Here is an 18,686-nt window from a genome sequence, read left to right as displayed (position 1 = left end):
ATGTGAAAAAGGTTTACTGGTCCAATTTAGCTGAATGAGGCTCTTTATTCACTAACCCACACTTTTCACATCACTTTTAGTCTCCAGTACATGCAACACATTCACACGTTACCAGAGCTCAAAGTCATTTCAAACCCTGTACAGCTCTCAATATGGATTATTCAAAATTTACATATTTTCGTTGACAGTTTTGAGTTTTATATTCTTTTGACTTGTCGTTGATCCTTTCTCTTACTTTATTGTGACCATTATACATCACTTCATCGTATTTGAAAATCTACTTGGCAATTAATGTTTCTGTTTCTGATTCTATTTATAACAGAATATTTCTCCACTGTGGTACTTAAGAAAAACATCTGAATGCTTCTTCTGTTTGTTGCTCCACGTGTTGTCTTTCTCTATAAAACCTTCACATTCCAACCTGAGCTCATTCAACTCATCACTATTGTGTCAGGCAGCTGAATGCACCCCCAACAACAATGAAGCACCTTTACAAAAAAATGCACATAATCTCAAGCTTTCTGTCCCCTTGTTAAGCCTCTGCAGTTGAATTTCATCCTCTGTCCTCAAAACAGCGTCAGGATATCCAGAGGAGTCTTGTTGGCTGTGAGAGGCTGGCAGCAGCAGCACCTGTCTGTACTGGAAACCTGATCATCGGCAGGTACAAGAATAGCTCGACGGGACTGTAAAGGCCACTCCCCTGACCTGCTGTTAACTGTCATTGAACTTCTGTCACTGCTGAGGACAAAAAAACGTGTTCAGTGTTTGTGTGGGCATGAATCTTTGGATGAGGAGGAGTTGTAACATGTTGAATTTTTTTTTATCATCAATAAATCATCAGTAATCTCATTTGGAGATAAATTATGTTTCAGTTAAAAAAAATGTACATAAAAAAATGTAATGTTAAATGTAGATTTAACGTTTAGTCTTGAGTATCAAAACAAGTGAAACAAACAGAATCTGACATATTTGGGACAAGAATCTTCCAGAAGTAACAGAAAAGAAGTCAGGCTCAAGTGATTCTCAGTTTTTCAGATAACATTTATGTAATAAAAATTCTTCCCCAAAACTACACACTGCACCTTTAAAGGCCCTATTTGTAAGAAAAGTAGATTTTTTGATTCTCATTACTAACTCCTCAAGTACTGATGCATTTGGATGCCAGCTGGCCTGACCTACAATCACAATGTGTCAGTATTTGACAGAAAAAAACTAAACTTAAATTTTTTTACAAATAGCACCTTTAATCTATAATATGAGATTATATAGGCATGCCTAATCAAAGTAATAAAATATATGCAGTGGTGTAAAAAACAACAACACAACAATTGCCTTCAAATGTAGGGGAATAGAAGAATACAGTAGAGTAACATTGAATTACTCAAGTGCACATTGATTTCCCCTATCGCTAGACCTTTCTTTGCATTTACACCATTAAAGAAATAACCTCACCGTTGTATTTGACTTTTTCTCAGCCATCAGAAGGAGCAGGGCGGAGTGAAAGTCCGGGGCCGACCCTGTTGGGGCGGTAGGACCACCGTTTGGAAACACTTTCCAGAAGAACACACACCCATGTGCGGCCAGTAGGAGGGGCCATGTGCTGAGGTGTTTGAGAAGGTGATGCCGTAAAAGCGCCCAGTGTGTCGCAAACCAGGTGTTTCGCGGGGGGAAGGTGATGTCGTAAAGCGGCCAGGGGAAGGGGAGGGGAGGGGTGAGGAGGAGGGGGGAGACAGGAGGAGGAGGTGGGAGGAGGAGGAGGGAGGTGACTCGCGAGCGGCTGCGCTTCAGACTCAGCGAGAGGATCATGGCGGATGGCCCCAGGTGTAAGCGCAGAAAACAGGCGAACCCGAAGAGGAGCAGCGGTAAGTCCAAACTCTTCCGTAACCGCCGCTGGGCGACCCGGGCTGGCCGCCGCTAAGCTTCTCACTCGGTGAAGTCCTTGTGGAGACTTTGCGGGAGTGAGTTGGAGCACGTTTCGTGGAGTTTTGGTGTGTTCATGTCCCAGTGTGGTGGTGTACCGTTATACCTGGCTGGCTGCTCCCTCCGCCTAGCGGTGCACGGGGCGGCCTGACTGAGCGGACCGTTATCCGTCAGTTAGAACAGCCCGAGGAGCGCTTCACGACTGAGTGTGTTTTCTTTACTTTCCTCCACTTTTCCTCTCTTTGTTTCGGTACTTTTCTGCCACTTTCCCACCCACAGCAACACTTGGCGGCAGGTTGCGGGGCTTTCACATAACAACGTGGCCCGTTGAGCGCAGTTCGTAGTTGTTAGTGTGTGATGTTTTTCAGGGCGAGGTTGTTGCGGGGTTAGTTTCGTGCTAACTTGCTTCTCACTCGGGCCCGGGCGGTGCAGTTTGACCCTCCCGTACAGAATAATTTAACTTTATCTGTTGTGTGTCGGTGGCCGGACGGGAAACCGTGCTGTTGCGGTGAATGCATGGGATCTTTTTTTATTTTTTGCATGGGCTTTGGTCGACTTCAGTCAGCGCTGCTCCGGTGATGGCTAAGAGATGGGATGTTTATTTTATGTCCGCTTCACCCCTCCCTGCTACAACTGCAGCACCACATGTTCCCGTAGTTAAGGTAAGAGAGGAAATTGATTTTTTAAAATCCTCCTGAAGCTGATTGCCATATTTCTCATCGTGCATCGCATTTCCTGATTGTCCGCACCAGCTTACCTTTATTTAACTAGCATTTTTTATATATATTCGGCGCTGTTTTTTTTGTTGTTTGTCTCCCAAATTGCTCCGATAGCATATTTTTGGCTGTTGCTGTTTGCACCTGTCAATTCGGGTCTGTGAATCGTTGTTTTTGGGCGTAGGTTTCGAGTCACTTTATCACCTTATCTAAGTGGAATATAGTTGTAATAACCCTTTAATAGAGGGAGTTTATCGCCATGATATCATTACAAAAAATATGAGGAAGAGATGTTTATAGGCGCCACACAATATGCGTATTTTTAAATCCACCTGTTATGAAGCAATGGATATAAAAATAGAATTTAGATGTAAGGTGTAATAACTTTAAATTTGCACAACCCTCTGGATCACCCTCATTGGACGGTGCCTTACCTGTACTCCCCCTTCTCACATCGCATCAGCCAATAAAAAAAGTAAACCTATACATTTATATATTTTTAGACACCGTTATGAGGCATGATGTGTGTGAGCCGAGGGGCTGGAAAGCACCTTTTTTTCTTGCTCCTCCTGCTGACGACACGACGGTGACTGCGCGTCCGTACAGGAGCCATCATCATCATCACCATCATCATCATCATGTTTACCTGAACGCGGATAACGGGGCTGACAAATGGCCTAGAAATAAACAGAAATAACACCTGCGGCTCACACCGTTACCGGAACAGGATCCGCTCGCCGTCTCCTAAAAGGCTCTGTGTCTCTCGAAGAGCTTGGAAAACCGCTACAAATGTCAACTTGTGCAGGTAGAGATGATTTTTTTTTTCTTTTTTTTTTTGTAGTTTTTCACCGTGTGTGATGCCAGCGTCGCATGGATGCTCGCCTCCCTTCATTCTCGCGGGATTTATCTCATCGGCACGCATTTCTGACCCACTTGTGCATGTGTTATCTTCTCTTTTATGTATTTTTTTTTTTTTTTTTGACTGAGCCTGTGTGTGAGCTGGTTGCCTTGTTTGGTCGAGTGCACTCTGCAGCTCTGCGTGCGTGTGTCTGTGTGTCTGCACGGAAAATGAGCGGTGCATAAGGTGGTTATACCTCCGTTATTCTCCACCGTGTCTCACAATAACTGCGCTTATAGGGCTCACCGTCAAACCCCTCGTTTCCATCCATTGTGTTGCGGTAATTCGTTATACAATTTCCTGAGCGGTGTGCGGAAGGGAATGGCGGTCAGTATCATTACTGCAGTGAAGGCGGGGTTGCTGTGTTTTTTTTTTTTTTTTTTTCTGGACGGGAGACAGCCAGGTACGCAAGGTGATGCAACACCTACAAAGGTGTATTTTAACCGATTTCCTGGTAATATCCCCGCCGCATGAGGCTCAGGTGCTTCACGAGAGCATCCCCGAGGGTCTCGTTTACTCTGATTTCCAAAATAACACGTTGAGTGAGATTTTTAGATGGAAGGAGTGCATCCTGCACAATCAAGATGGCAAAAGGTGCCTTGGCCCAGTGAGCACCGCTTTCATCTGCCGCAAGTGAAACTCGGCTTCGTTTCATTTTCCACCCTGCCTCGATTCAGACGTGTGTTTTTATTAGTTGTCACCCACACGACACAAGCTGTCCGTCCACAGCCTGTTCTCTCCTTTTTCGGATTTCAAAGGATCTGATGTGCCATTTATTAGCTCGTGCTAATGTACCACGACCTCCAGCCTGTCGTCACAATGATGTGGCAAGCAGCTGCTCATGATATCAGCCACACCATCACAAAAGCTTCAATTTGTGCAATTTCCTATTAACAGTTTACACGATCATCTTACTCCGTTATTCATACTTTGTGTTCTATGAATCCAGAACATTTATATGCTGATCTAATGGTGGCAAAACTTTCTGCCACGTGATAAAAAGTGAGCAGACAGACCGGATATGGGCTTACTTTAAATGACTTGGCACTATTCAGGTGACTGCAGATACATTTCACTTTATACATTTGAGTACTTTATAATAATCATGAGGAGATTTGGCTCTATGAATACTTAATCACCAATGAATCAAGCAGTGATTTCCTAAATGTAATTACTTTCCCTGCAAAACGTCAGATTATAGTGTAAAGACATCATATAATAGGTCCGCACCAACAGTACAAAAGCAAAAAGACAAGATATTCACATATAACAAAGAATCTGCAACCAAAGATTGTTTTGCATTTTTGTATAGTAAATGACTTATTAAATGATGTATTGATTTAAAAGATGATCAAAATAGCCAATTTTATTACTGTTTTAATTGACTAATCAATAATCAACTAGTAATTTCAGCTCTACTCCTAGTGCCCCAGGTGCCCATAGGATCGTACCTGCCAACATTAGGCTGTGAAAAAGAGGCTGATTTTCTAGGTTATCCAAAAAAGGCCACCCACCCAAGCCCCTCCCTGCATTTAACCCCCATCACAGATTAATAGAATACTTCTTGTCTAAAGTGAATGAAGCTTAAAAACATGCAAATTGTTTAAAAAATGTGATTTCAAGTCAACATATAAGATTTAAATCACAATAGACGAAGATTTGCACCTAGTGGATTGAAATTTGGAACAGTTTTTCTACTTCTCTGTACCCGTTTACTTATCATGAGTGACAGACATCAGGCAGGGTCGTTTGTGCATGCTCACATCTGCCCCTGGGTTGGGCGGCCAGGTATGACAACACATATCCCACACAGGAATAGAGAAACACACATTTCATTTGTAACATTATTATTAGATTGGGAGCACATTGGGGGAAAGGTTTAAATGTAGGGAGAAAACTGGAGTAATGGCAGCTATGCCTTGGACCCATCAGTGTCTTGCTGAATCTTGTTTATTATTATGGATTACGGTCTGAGAACATTATAAATCAAAGGATTATGTAGAGTTTTACAGGCACACACTTGTTTTCTTGGGTCCAAACTATAGTGTCGAATTTGGCTCTGCATTTTTTTTGTCATTTTAGTTTCCCATAGGACAGTTGTGCATTAGTGTACCAGAACAAAGTCATTAGCAGCTCGTTAGCAGACAGATTAGGTCATCTGTAACTCCTGCTGGTTAGAGGAAGAGTTGGGGTGACAATAAATTTACTTCCAGTCCATGTAATTTAAGATGTTTAAGATGTTTAATTTAAGATACTGTTTGAGCTCTTTGCCTTAGTAGTGTCTAGAAACACGTGCACAAAGGCTGGATGTGATCATCAGTTCAGACTGCAGTTTGTCCTTGAATATTTTTTTCTCATGCATGAGCAACGCTGGCCTATAAAACCTTGAGTTTTGGAGTCATTTCCTGTAGTTATGATCTCATTCATGATGAGACACGTTGCAGTTTGTTTGAGATGAGACAGACTAATTTTTATGTGTCTCTGGTCCGTATGTTCAGGTGGCATTGTTCTCACCTATCTAAAGAGATTCTCCTGACTGGATTTATATATACTTGACCATCAGTTGGTGTGTCTTTACTTCCCTTCAGACAAGATTTCCAATCAGGCAAGAGCTTTTATACCAGCTGTAAACATTCTGGTTTAAAAGCCAAGGACATGATGAGTGTCATTTAACTATAGACCTGCAGAGACCCCGAGTTATAGGATCATGCACAGTATGTGATAAAGTTACTCCTGTGTTTGCAAAGTTAGTATGTATTTACATCTGCACCAAGAAGAAGGGAGGGAGGAGAAAGTATGAAGTAACCTAATGGCTGTAATGAACTCATCTCAGCTCCACCACATGTTAATCGTCTGCGCTTCTTCTGTAAATGGCAGGTGTTGGCCCTCGATGTGCACCTCCCGTTGCTGCTGTCACTTCGGTCACAGCTTCGTTATCCAACGCCCTTCGTCTTTAAAGTGCAGCATGTTTGTGTGTATACGAGTGTGCTCTCAGCTGGGCTGTAATCTAACACTGCAATTTAGGGACTACAGGAATGCGGCCTGGTGTTAACATACCTTGACAGGATAAACACAGCAGCCTACTCCCAGGCTTGGACGACTCATACGTAAAGGCCTGCCAGTCCCTGGGCCTTCACCAGCGTCTGTCTGCCTGTCCTGTGGAGGAGGGTGTTGAGTGTTTAAAGGGGCTCTGTGGAGTTTTCTGATAAACAAACAAATATTTTGTTTATATGCAGAGTCACTCTCCAAAACACGCTGTTACCCCCCTTTCCACCAAGGCAGTTCAAGGGCTGGTTCGGAGCCAGTGCCTATACTTGAACCATTTCTCTGAATTTTGACAACCAAATAACTGTCTCTTGACCAGGAAAACTGGTTCAAGAGTGGCACCAACACTTTGCTGGTCTACAACTGAGAACTACTTTGTCGTAGAGCTAGCCAGAGCTAGTGTAGCGTGTAATCTGAATGATCAATGAAAGAATAAAACAAAAAGAAACTCACTCTGGATTGATACCAGCGTAGTCCAAACTAGATAGCTATCTTAAGGTTAGAGTTTACAAAGGCTAACATTAGCAGCTCATGTTAAGTGTCCAAAAGACTCAAAATGTGGTAGGAAATTACCTTACTTCTCAAGATCATTGGAGCAGTTTGACACATAGAGGTGTTGGGATATAATTGTTTTCACAATATGATGTCATTATCATATATTTCACTATAACAATATTTTCAGTATATCTGTGTAGAGTGTATCTCTCGTCTGTCATCTCGTCCAACATAATTTTATGTAGCAGTTACCAAATCTGTGGTAGTGGCTAGCTTCCTAGTTACAGTGTGTTCTTCGTCTTCTCTGTCTTCTTTGTCTTTTTTCGTCTTTCTCATTCGTGGCAAAAGGCAACCAGTGTTAAGGTGCATTACCGCCCACTGCTACGTCAAAGTGAGAATGTAAAGAAACTAAAAGGATTTTGTCGGTGCTGCACTATTTACACAACACTATCATATGTGCATTATTGACATTATTAATAATGAATTTGTATTCATCAGATACTGTAAATACTCCCGCCACTGATACCATTGACTGAACAGTATGTAACCGCACCTGTATGCATGCATGAGGTAATGAAAATGTGGACACGCTCATAGAAACAGCTCCATTGTGCTTCTTGAGGTACCTTTAAGTATAGGATCTCTGTTTTGGAACCAGTCATCACAATAATCCTCAGATGTATATTTGTTTTAATTATACGGAGCATTTTTGCTAGCGGTGATAATGGTGCATTAACTGACAAAGGTAGTGGTTACAACAGCTCTCAGTGACTCTGTTCCCTGACTGCTGGTTTATATAGGTTAAATCAGACCAGGGAAACAGACTTTGTTTATATCAGAGTGCTTTGAATGACTGTTTAAAGGAATACTCTTGTCTCTTTGGTGATGGGCTCTTTCATCAGCTTGCTGCCATTTGATGCGTAGATGAGTAGCATTTTCTGCGTGGTGTTTTTTCAGCTCTCCTCTTCAGATGCTGAGAGGCTGTAATGCTTTATTAATGCCTTGCTTATCATACAAGCGAACTTTGCAACATCTTAAAAGGACTGTGGCACTTAAGCTGAGCAAAAAAAAAAAACTGTGCAGCATGTTTTTTCTGTCTTCTGTGTTTGTATGAATGAACCATTTTTTTTAGCTCCAGTTACAGTCATCCTACAGAGCAGAGGAGTCATCTGAGTGTCCTGCCTCTGAGATATTATTAAGCATTCATTTGTAGCTAATTGGCCTCGCCATAGGCTGGGTTCATCCTGGTACACTCATTTGATTAGTCTGATAATAAATTATAAATGTTATAATGTTGTATAATCATGTTAGTCAGTAAATGCAGTAGCAATTACACAAAATAGAATGTCTTAGGGACTAGTGATTTTTAGTTTTTTGCTTTAAGTTGTGTGTTACTTTTTTAGTGCAGTGCAAATATTAATGCATCTTTGTAGATAATTTGGGGGATGGGGGTGTCAGAGGGAAATGGTCTCGACTTGGTTGTGGTCAACAGTAGCTGATAGGCCTAACTGATACACATTCATTCATGTTACTTTCTCCTTGTGCTGAAGAGCCTGGGGCTGTGTGTGTGTGCGTCCGTGTGTGAATGTGTGTGTGTGTTGTGTTGTTTCCCGTGCACAAATGGGCCTGTGGAATGACAAAGCACTACAGGATGTCTTTAGCAAGTCAGCATTAACCCCTCCCACTGCCTTTTATGGTCCAGAGGGGGAGGTGCGTCAGGGCTACTGATGCTGCCTCTGTGACTAATTGAGCAGTGTGTGTGTGTGCATGTTTGTGTGTATGCGTCAGAGAAAGAGAGAGAGAGAGTGTGTGTGTGTGTGTGTGTGTGTGTGTGTGTGTGTTAGCATCAAGGTGGGAAAGTGCTACTTTCCTCCAGGCTTTGCATAACAACACAGGCCTGCTTGTTTGGATTTACATGCATTAACATGGTGCCTGAGAGGAAGAATCAGTGCGTCCTGCTGATGCTGTTGCGTTTCAATTAGATGATGTTGGCTGATAAAGGCACCTTGACAGATCAGGTGTGGAAAGATGAGTCAATACATCATAAAAAGGCATACGCATTTGTTTTAAAGGGATTTCAACGATATACACTCCTGCATCTGACTTCATTCAGCATTTAAGCTGTTATAACAGGTTAATTTAAATAAAGGAGTCAGCATTTGGATGTTAACAAAACAGACTCAGTCACAATCTATTCAGAAATAAGCCTCAATCAAATGACAAATGAATAAAAAAGATCAGCCATCGCAGCTTTGTCTGTTGTCACGCAGGTGTGATTTGCCTCAGCAACTCATGAACGCCCCCAACACGCTATTTTTAGTGGAGGTGGAAGGGAAATGATCTGATATGAAACTGAAAGCATCTAATTATGTCATTCTGGCTTCACTGCACAGACTCAGATGAGCTAAATAGAGTATTAATAACTGTAAGTTGTCTGCATTACCAGTATTGACATCTTAGATTTTATAGAGTAACCCCCTCCTCCACTCATCCTCCCAGTCCTTCACAAAGAGGTCAGAGGTCAGTGGAGCAGCCCTGGAGCTTGTGTTACCCCAAAAAGCGCAAGAGAGAGAAGAATGTGGAATTATAAGTGTGTATTCAGTGTGGTTGTGCTGTATCAGGATTACACTTAAGTAGGATAAATATACCAGAATATAGATTATTTTGCATCAAAACTTCTTCTTTTTTTACTTCTCAAGTCTTGACTGCACAGATGCCACTTTTTAAAGACACCTCTCCTCTGATAAATGTGTTTTCATGCATTTGTCAGAGCATAAACTTGTTAGAATATGTGTTATGGTACATTTTACAGGTATGTCATTAGTTACCAGTTTGTGCACACCTTAATTGACAAACTTCTGCAGAACTAGAATTGCAGTAAAAACTTTGGAGACAGGCGAACCTTCAGGAAAAACACATTTAGGTTGCAATGTTGTAAAATACTTCCTCTATTTCTTGACTGCAGAAATTGATCTATTTGCACTAGGGCTGCCCAAATTGGAGCCAGAGTTGGCCTGCCAAATGATTCAGTCTAGCCCATCAGATATTTTCTAGCATTAAAATAAATCAATAGATAGTAATGTTAATGCATGTTAGTGGCTTTGCAGAGTCTGTCACTTAAGGAAACTTTGGATCCTTGTACCATTTTGGATCTTAACAATACAATTCAGTTCAAGACGTGTTGGTGTAGTTGCCCTTGGCCCACCATTATGTTTTGTTTTGGCCACCAATGATAATAGTTTCGACACTCTTCATTAACAAATAAAAAATTCCAATAAATTCAAAATATTAACACACACAGAAGAGTACTTCATTTAGATTAGATTAGATTAGCTGTTATAGTCATTCAACATAAAAGATATGCTAAGGATGAAGAGCTCAGAAGAATGCAGAAAAGATCCATTTCATGTATCATCGGCTGTGTTAAATTAAAATAAGATTACAGCAAAACCAATTCCTCCAACTTACAATGCCGTTTAAAATCAATGTTATGAAGATGGAGTTTGCTTGCTGCCACCTACGCTCGAAACAAAGCCGAAAATGGAACCAGAACTGAAATTTACCTCCAGCACCACTGGTGCATATAATCTCAGAGGAACTGCCAAACTCATTTTTAGTACTTTTCTTTAAGGTGGCCCTAACCCATTTCCACAAGTAACCTGCTTTGCTGTTGCCTTTCATCATTCTCATTAAAACCACCTGAATATTCATGTATGCAAGAGGCTCCCTGAGCAGCTAACAGCTAAAACTTTAATCTACACTGTGGTGCTAACTTAGGCTGAGCTGTGAAAGACGGCCTGTGGTGAAGGGATCCAGTTTATTCTGCTGCTGCTGACCAGCATCAATCTCACACCATTAATGTGGGAGTTTAAATTTCTACAGTATAGTGTGTGTTAAAACTCCCACAAGTACATGTGTGCGTTTGCATGAGTGTTAAATCAGTTTATACATATGTTTGTGTGATTGGGTGGGTTATGTGTGCTTGCAAGCCAGTGTGTGTCAAAAGAAAGAGTCCTATTCAAAGTCCTGTGAGTGTATGTGTGTGTGTGTGTGGGAGAGGGGGAGCACTCTTTCACACTCAGCCGGTGGGAAACTCCTCTCCCTCTCCTTTGGTGGTAGCACAATTTGCATATCCTGCCATCCTCCATTCTCTTTTTTCTCCTGCCGCCTGAGAAGCTGAACAGAGGCCGCCGGATCCTCGAGCTCAGAGGAAATCAGCAAAAGCTCAGCCCAAAGCTGCTGCCTGCCTCCAGGCACAACACCGAGGCACAGATACGAGCTCTGTACAGTAGAGACTTAAGTTGAGCCATAGCCCTGTGCATGTTGGTCATTGAATTGGACTGTTGCTTGCCTGTGATAGGCTACTCGTTTTGATGGGATTCCATTAAAAATGGGACACATCTCAGAGGTAAACCAAAAAGGGAACAGGTGCAGTAAAGCAAAAACGAAAAAGAAATGTGGCACTAAGAGGAGAGAAGGAGCTGAATATTGAAGTAGATACACAAAAGAATACAGAGAAAAAGTTGAATCACAATTTCACATGACAGTATGACCTCTACTTTCGTTTCTGAAATATTGTTCTCTTTCGTAAAACAACATCTGTGTCATTCAGTCATAGAGTCAAACCAGGTCAAACCAGAGTTAAACGACTGGTGAAATAATTAATTAGTTAATTGATGGAAAAATAATTGTCATCCATTTTGATATTGATTAACTGTTTGCAATTTCTTATGCAAAAGCCTGAAACAAATCCTCATTCCGGCTATTGAGTTGGTAGGATCATCTGCTTTTCTTTGTCGTATGTGACAGGAAACTGATGTCATGTGAGGCTTTCTGAAGTTAAGATGGGCATTTTTCACTAGTTTATGACAATTGATAGACTTTAGATTGATTGATTGATTGAGAAAATAAAAAGTATCTTAAGTTGCAGCCCTCAAATCAAATGTTCTTAAAACAAGTAAAAACTACTATAATTTTAATAAGTAGTAGGGAATTAGTAGTTCTACTTAATTTGAACACTGCTGATGTTGGGTAAATGCATCAAAAAAGATAACAGAGAACCCACAAATTTAGATGTTAGTAACTAGATTTCAGAAAATTCAAGCTCAGTCACTTGTTGCACGTATGTGCACATGACTATAATTACTGAGCTTGTCAGCTTTATGAAAAGACTCAGCTTCTGACCCTGGTGAGATTTCTTTAGTCTATACTGTCTTGACCATGACACCGTTTGAAAAAGGTTTTTAATCTAAAAAACACCACATGCTTATTAAAGTTCTTCAGTATATAGTAATGGAAAATGTGTCTTTAGGCATGAACCATGGCGTATCCTTTTACCGTGTTCACATGCCTTTTCACAGGAACCAGATTGTTTTCATAGGAACATTATGTATTAAGATAACTTAAAGAACCGCAGTGGGTTATTTATTCTGATTTCACATTTCATTACTTTAGCAAACCACAGCTTTTTAAAACCACAACCCTAACCAAAGAATTCTGGGAAGACTCCAATTTATTTGCGATTGAATAAAGGTATGATGTGAAACCTGCTGTAGGAGCAGGGGATGCGACCTCCCAGAGGTCCCAGGAGACATAAATCATGAGCAGTGGACAGGTGGGTTAGGAGGGGCCTGGACTTACTAAAGACCCCCCAGAGACCTCATTGGGTAGAGCAACAGCAGGACAGGTGGGAGTGGAGTAGAGAATAAGATTAGAAGCACAGCAGAGGGCTTTACTCTCAGTCTTTTGTCTCAGATCATGGTTTGCATCATATGAGGAATCAGTCAGAAATGGTAACATTTGGTGAAATATTTCATACTTTCTTGAAGCAGAAAAGTAATGTTGCACAAAACAAAGAGGCATAATCACCTCACTGTTCAAAAACTAGTTGGATGGATTGAGTTCAACTATGCCCCTCTGTGGGGTTGCTACAAGGGATTTTGTGAAATGTCTGTTCTTACTAGCCTCTTGTTGGTACAAAGTGTAAAGCTCTCTCTCGCTTCTCGTGAGCCTGAAGCTTGCTGGTGTGTTTAGCATTGAGTTGATGTGTTCATTTCTCTAGGGTTGTGTTTCCTTGTTTTTCATTACATAGCTTTTTTAAAGTTAAGTCAGGGGAAACCATTGACCATGTGATTTAACTTTATCTGCATTTATTTACTTTCACACTGTTGTGTTGGAGTAGAAAAAAAATGATGTGATTCAGTTTCCCAAGGAATTTAAACATGATTACTTCCCATATGTCAGAGGATCTCTGCCTATAGAGTAACACTGCTAGGTGTATCATCCTGCTTTTCCAGGTTTCATCTGCATGAATTAGAGCTGAATCAATTTGTCAATTCAATCCCCAGTCAATTGACAGAATATGTATCAAAAACTGTTGATAATTGATTGATATTATTGTCATTTTTCAAGCAAATATGTAAAACATTTGATAGTTTAAACGTCTCAAATGTGAAGATTTGCTCATTTCCTGTGCTTGTTATCATTGTAGATTAAAAATCTTGGGGTTTTGGATCCTCAGTTGGATAGAACAAGTAATTATAGTTCCCTCCCAAAGAATAAATCGATTAATCATTTAATCAAGGAGATAATTGTTAGATTTACACTGGTTCCTGATTCAGTTCCTGACAGCTCCTGACTGCTTAAAATATGGACGGATCCTCTGGGCCTGAAACATGAAGCCCATGCAAAAGTGCCTTAAACCTGCATTGTTTTTAATATATGGTAGGGGGCGACCTCACTGGTTTCAAAAAGAGGTCTGATTGTGTGGAGGCTTATGAGAAAATGACCTTACTTCTCACTTGATTTATCACCTCAATAAACACTTCTTTCATGAGTTCATGGTCTCAAACGCTAGTTCTGTCTTCTTCAATACAACATGATGTTATTTTTTGTAAATGGTGGTCCCCTTTATAGTAGAATAGACAACAAGGCAGGTTTATTTATTGGGATGTTATTTTTGGTCATAGTTGGAAAGCTGCTGTCTCTCTGTCTCCAGTCCACCATGCAGAGCGGATGGGGAGTGAACACGTTGAAATGGAACAGAGGATTTGATTAGAAGCAGAGTTGAGATGTGGATCCTCTCTTTGAGTCTCTCCACCATCCTGTGTCCTGTGGGCTTGATTCGCAGTGTGTGGAGCCAGAGGAGTGATGTATGATGCTTATAAAATTGAACACCGGGAGACAAAGTGGAGGACACCCCTTGCTTGCAAACAAAATATACGTGTCTATTCAAAGCCCTTGATAAGCTGTCAGAGTAGATTTGGATTTGTTTGTTGATGTCGAAGAACATTAGCAGTCGTCCTTTTTTGCAAGCAAAAGCATGCAAGCAAATTCACGGTTGAGTGAAAGAGAGAGCTGGAGAGGCTGAAAGAAAGGGAGTGTTGTTATTGAATTACAGGTGATGGCTGCTAATTGGGCCCTCCAGAGGTTGTGTGTGTGTGTGTGTGTGTGTGTGTGTGTTCGCTGTAAGTGTGTGTGTCTGGCTCTAGGGATGTGCAGTTGATGAAGCTGTTAGGGTAAAGTGCGGGGCCCCAGTGTGCTCCCTGAGTGCTGTGCTTTAGAGGCTGTCCTGTCCCTGCGGAGGATCGCTAATGGAGGCCACCCAGCCCTGATGAATTACACCCAGACTGGATGGATGGAAGGATGACAGAACCGGGGGTGATTCTTCCGTAATTGAGGCGGCTGCTGAGCCTGAAGAGCGTTTGGTTTTTGATGAGCTGTAGGCTTGATGCAACACGTTTGCACCGTAGCTGTGACAACAACAGCATTACCACCCCACAGTGGCTCCTAGCAAGGTGTTGGCAGGTTCTGATAGTCATACTGCACAAAGTTTTTTATCCGAATACATTCTGCTATCAGGGATTAATGTGACACAACACTGAGCCGTACTATAGCCAGGCCATGAAATGAAAAAATGTAATGCTTGAAGTCAGATCTCTGGGAACATCCGCTTAAGTGTTTGATGTTTACTGTGGTAACATTTTGTGCTCGTATGGAACAGAGAGAAGAAAAACCAGCAGCTAACAGGAGCAGTGATGGCCAATAATGCTGAAACTATTCATAGTTGTAATAAAGATTGATAGCATGGTGTAAGCATTTAAGCAAAAGTTAAAATTTTTACCAACTATTCACTGATTCCATTGTCTGAAATGTGAAGATTAGCTGTTTATCCAGTTGCCAACTGGGGCTCTCAGAACACGTCGTGCCCATTTTTCACACTTTTTCTACATTTTGTTGACAAAAGAAGATGTTTCCATGACAGAATCTTCCATCTTCTCTCTCCTCTACCATGGCCTGATCCGCTCATCAACAGGGAAATATAGGGCCTATGAAAAAGTTAAAATGGTTGACAGCATTGAATCAGAGCTGGCTTTCTTTAAAAACTGAGCATACAGTATACACCCCCTCCAAGTCCCAAGTATTTAGAAGCTGCATCTTTGGCAATGTTTGGCCTTACGTTGGTGTGGATGCTGTGTGGAAAATATGCAGCCCTGATAGCCAACATGGCTGAACAAAGAACACCACCTACTGAAAGCCAGCTTATTCTCTCAAGCTGTTGGATTGTTTGATGGAGAAACATTTGAAAGAGACAGACAGGAAAGATAACAGACTGGATTTCGCCATCCATTAATACGAATCATGACTGTGCCCTTTGCTGTGAGTTGATGAAGCTCTTCTATATAAGATTGCATCTTGTGTTTCCCAGGGAAATTATTTGGCGCTAATGTTTTTACAGGACTGCAGTAAATTGACGTTCAGTTATGATGTGTGATTTCTGGTGGTTATTGTGCATCTCCTTGGGAAATGATACCCGCACCAGCACTACAGGGTTTCAGGTTTCATTTCCTTGTGTGGTTTGATTGATTCGTTTATTGCTAAGGGCTGTTTTTTTTTTATTTTGTGTAATAGTAAATGAATATCTGGGTCTTAGATCAACCAATTTGAAAATGTATCCTTGGGCTTTTGGAAATGGCACACTGCACTTTTTGTCTGACCACACAATTAGTGGATTAATAGAGAGACTAATGCACCACTTAAACGATGAAAAAAATATTTGTTGACAGCAGCTGTAGTGTATTTTTTAACTCAGGAAACTTCAAGGCATTTTGGATTAAAACGATCGCCAACTCTTACAGTATTCCTGCCGTTTTCACTGCGTCATTGCACATATATCACATCCGGTGTGCCTTCCCTCTGTAATTGTCACTCTTTTTTTCTGCTGAGCGCTCAGGATCTCTGCTGTCACTGAGAATGCCACTGTGCTTATCCACTTTGGTAAATTTTTGTTGATCAAAGCAGTTTTGGCAACAGTGTTGCCGCTGCAGCGCGACTGCTGAGGTGTCAGCTGTTCAGTCTATAAGAGATGTGGACAAACGACACTGCAGGCTTTCTCATCATTTTGTTTCTGTTTTTTGTGCTGCTACCTCTCAGAGGGATTTTGGCTCCCTCTGCCTTCACTGAGGGAAACCTTTGGGGCAACACACCTTCATCTTTGACGCCATTTGCGTCCCCATACTTGTCTAAATTGAGATATTTTGTTGATACTTGACTGAAGTTATCAACCATAAACAATAATGTGTGTGTGTGGTAAAGATTGTGTGGCTTGTTATCTTTAAAGAAGGTTTGTTTGTTATGGCAGGATGTGAGTGAGGGGGTCTGCTGTGTGTCCTTACAGGGTTTCCTCTAGGCTGGTGGTCACTGTGAGGCCTTGCTGTGAGTCGACTGATTGCAGCATTTCTATCTTATTAACTTCATTTCAACAAAAAAGCTGATATTTGTTTAGGAAGTCTTTACGTGAAAATGGAAATTCAGTCATCTACTCACCCTCATGCTGATGGAAGTCAGGTTAAGTTTCATAATCAACAAGTGTAAAAAAACAAAACACTCAAGAACCCTTAAAATGGCACCATACAGTTTGTCTGATGTTACTGAAGGCAGTACCAACTTTCTTGGCATTAAATAGATAACATTTTAAGATTTTGATTGTTGAAATTGGATGTGTTTCTCCAAATTAGCTGCTGACTTTTGGAAACCACCAGCCAGTGTAATTGATCAGAGAAAAGTTCAATTTCCTTCCCTCATCAAGTATGAAACCTAAGCAGGAGTTTGGCTGACCTGCAGCTTTCCTTTTTGGGTTAATGGTATCAGAGAACTGGCACAGGTGCAGCTTCGAGGCTGCAGCTTTCACATCTCATCTGGGTTTCATCAACACTCTTTGTTTTCCCCCTCTGGTCTCATGCAGCAGGCATCTTAATGTGAGCTCAGAGATACTTGGGAGTTAGACTCACCAACCTGTAGTGAGCGTGTGGAGAGGCTCATTACAGTAGTCACCAGTCACTCTGCCTTCAGAAGTCGAACAGAAGAGGCAGAAGTCAACGAAAGATTCTGTGAGCACCAAGCTTCAGTATCTTCACTACTTGTTCCGTATCTGGATTTATATGAATTGTTATGGGAACATCTACTCCCTGACGTTGCACAGTAAATTTAACTTTTTATCTCATTATTTCCAGAAGAAGAAGAGCACTAAGTTAAGGCAGTTAACTTAGAAAAAGTTAAATGCTACTTACTCCTACTACTGCTACTCCTACTTACTACATACTTGTTTCTGCTTTTTCTTTTGTCAGTCAGACAATGACCCTCATCAAAACAGTTAGCTCACCTGTCAGTTACGTTTCTTTTGCTGTTCAGTGTGAAGAGGACAGGAGGCAATGGCTTGCCACATTGTTTGAGCCAGCCCTTTCGTTTTACTGAAGCAAGAATCAATTGGGATAGAAAAATTGGATGTGGAATGGCTTTATGGTAGTAAATTAAATATTTTTTAGTTTAGGGCTGCTGGCTTGATAAAACCACATCATTATCCTAACTTGGTCCCTGAGAAATCACCAGTTTCTGACATTTTTTAATGGTGGAATGATTAATTAAGAAAATGACTGGCAGATTAGTTGATGATCATTAGCTGCAGCCCTAAATTGACTAATGTGTGTGACTGTGCTCTTGAAATAAAAGTGTTAATTTGAAAATGGAAAAAGGTGCTTTTAAAGCTAATTAATCCAAAATAGAATAGATATGTGGATATATGTTAATGGGACATGACCTAAAATGTTCTTCACTCGTTGCCTCAAGTTTTACTTCTTTCTTGGAAAAGCTGTTGAGGCTAGCCTCTTGCCAGTTTCTTTTCTCTCCCACTCGATCCATGTCAAGACTAGTCCAGTTTATTTATGTACACAGTGCCCTCATCAGATTTGTGGAGCAACACAGCACTTAAGTACAACAACAGAAAACAAGCATAAACAAGCAAACCCAAGGACTTGCTGCTAGTGTATGTATGTTTATGTGTTTATGTGTGTGGATGGGTGTGTGTGTGTGTGTGTGTGTGTGTGTGTGTGTGTGTGTGAGAGAGTGTGTGTACTATATACCCTTCCCAGCGTAGCAGGTGTGCCTGGGCTTCAGCCCCATTACAAGTCTCATAAATACCACCTGACACCGTTACAGCAGGCAGGCTTCGATATAAAACTCTCCTCCCGTGGCGTGAGCATGGAGCCCTTCAGCGCAATTATATTATGCCACTCTTCAGGGGAGGAAAGCTACACCCCTGCCCAGAACCTCTTAAC

At 41.3% G+C, this 18,686-nt stretch overlaps 1 protein-coding gene across 3 annotated transcripts in view; it reads left to right on the top strand.

Moving 5' to 3' along the window:
* The first annotated feature begins 1,738 nt into the window (after positions 1–1,738).
* zeb1a (zinc finger E-box binding homeobox 1a) overlaps positions 1,739–18,686 on the top strand; it is a 69,694-nt gene continuing 52,746 nt past the window's right edge. The window contains exon 1 of one of the 3 annotated variants that reach the window (XM_030403192.1): positions 1,739–1,862. In XM_030403192.1, the coding sequence (XP_030259052.1) occupies positions 1,805–1,862 (58 nt within the window). In that variant the 5' untranslated portion in view covers positions 1,739–1,804. Of the gene's footprint in view, positions 1,863–2,077; positions 2,583–3,131; positions 3,442–18,686 lie in introns of those variants that run through there. The other 2 variants (XM_030403194.1, XM_030403193.1) reach the window with 2 other exon arrangements.

This window comes from Sparus aurata, chromosome 21 (assembly GCF_900880675.1).
Source record: "Sparus aurata chromosome 21, fSpaAur1.1, whole genome shotgun sequence".
Taxonomy (NCBI): domain Eukaryota; kingdom Metazoa; phylum Chordata; class Actinopteri; order Spariformes; family Sparidae; genus Sparus; species Sparus aurata.
Note: the sequence above shows the minus strand (reverse complement) of the source record. Positions and strands in the feature narration are given on the sequence as shown.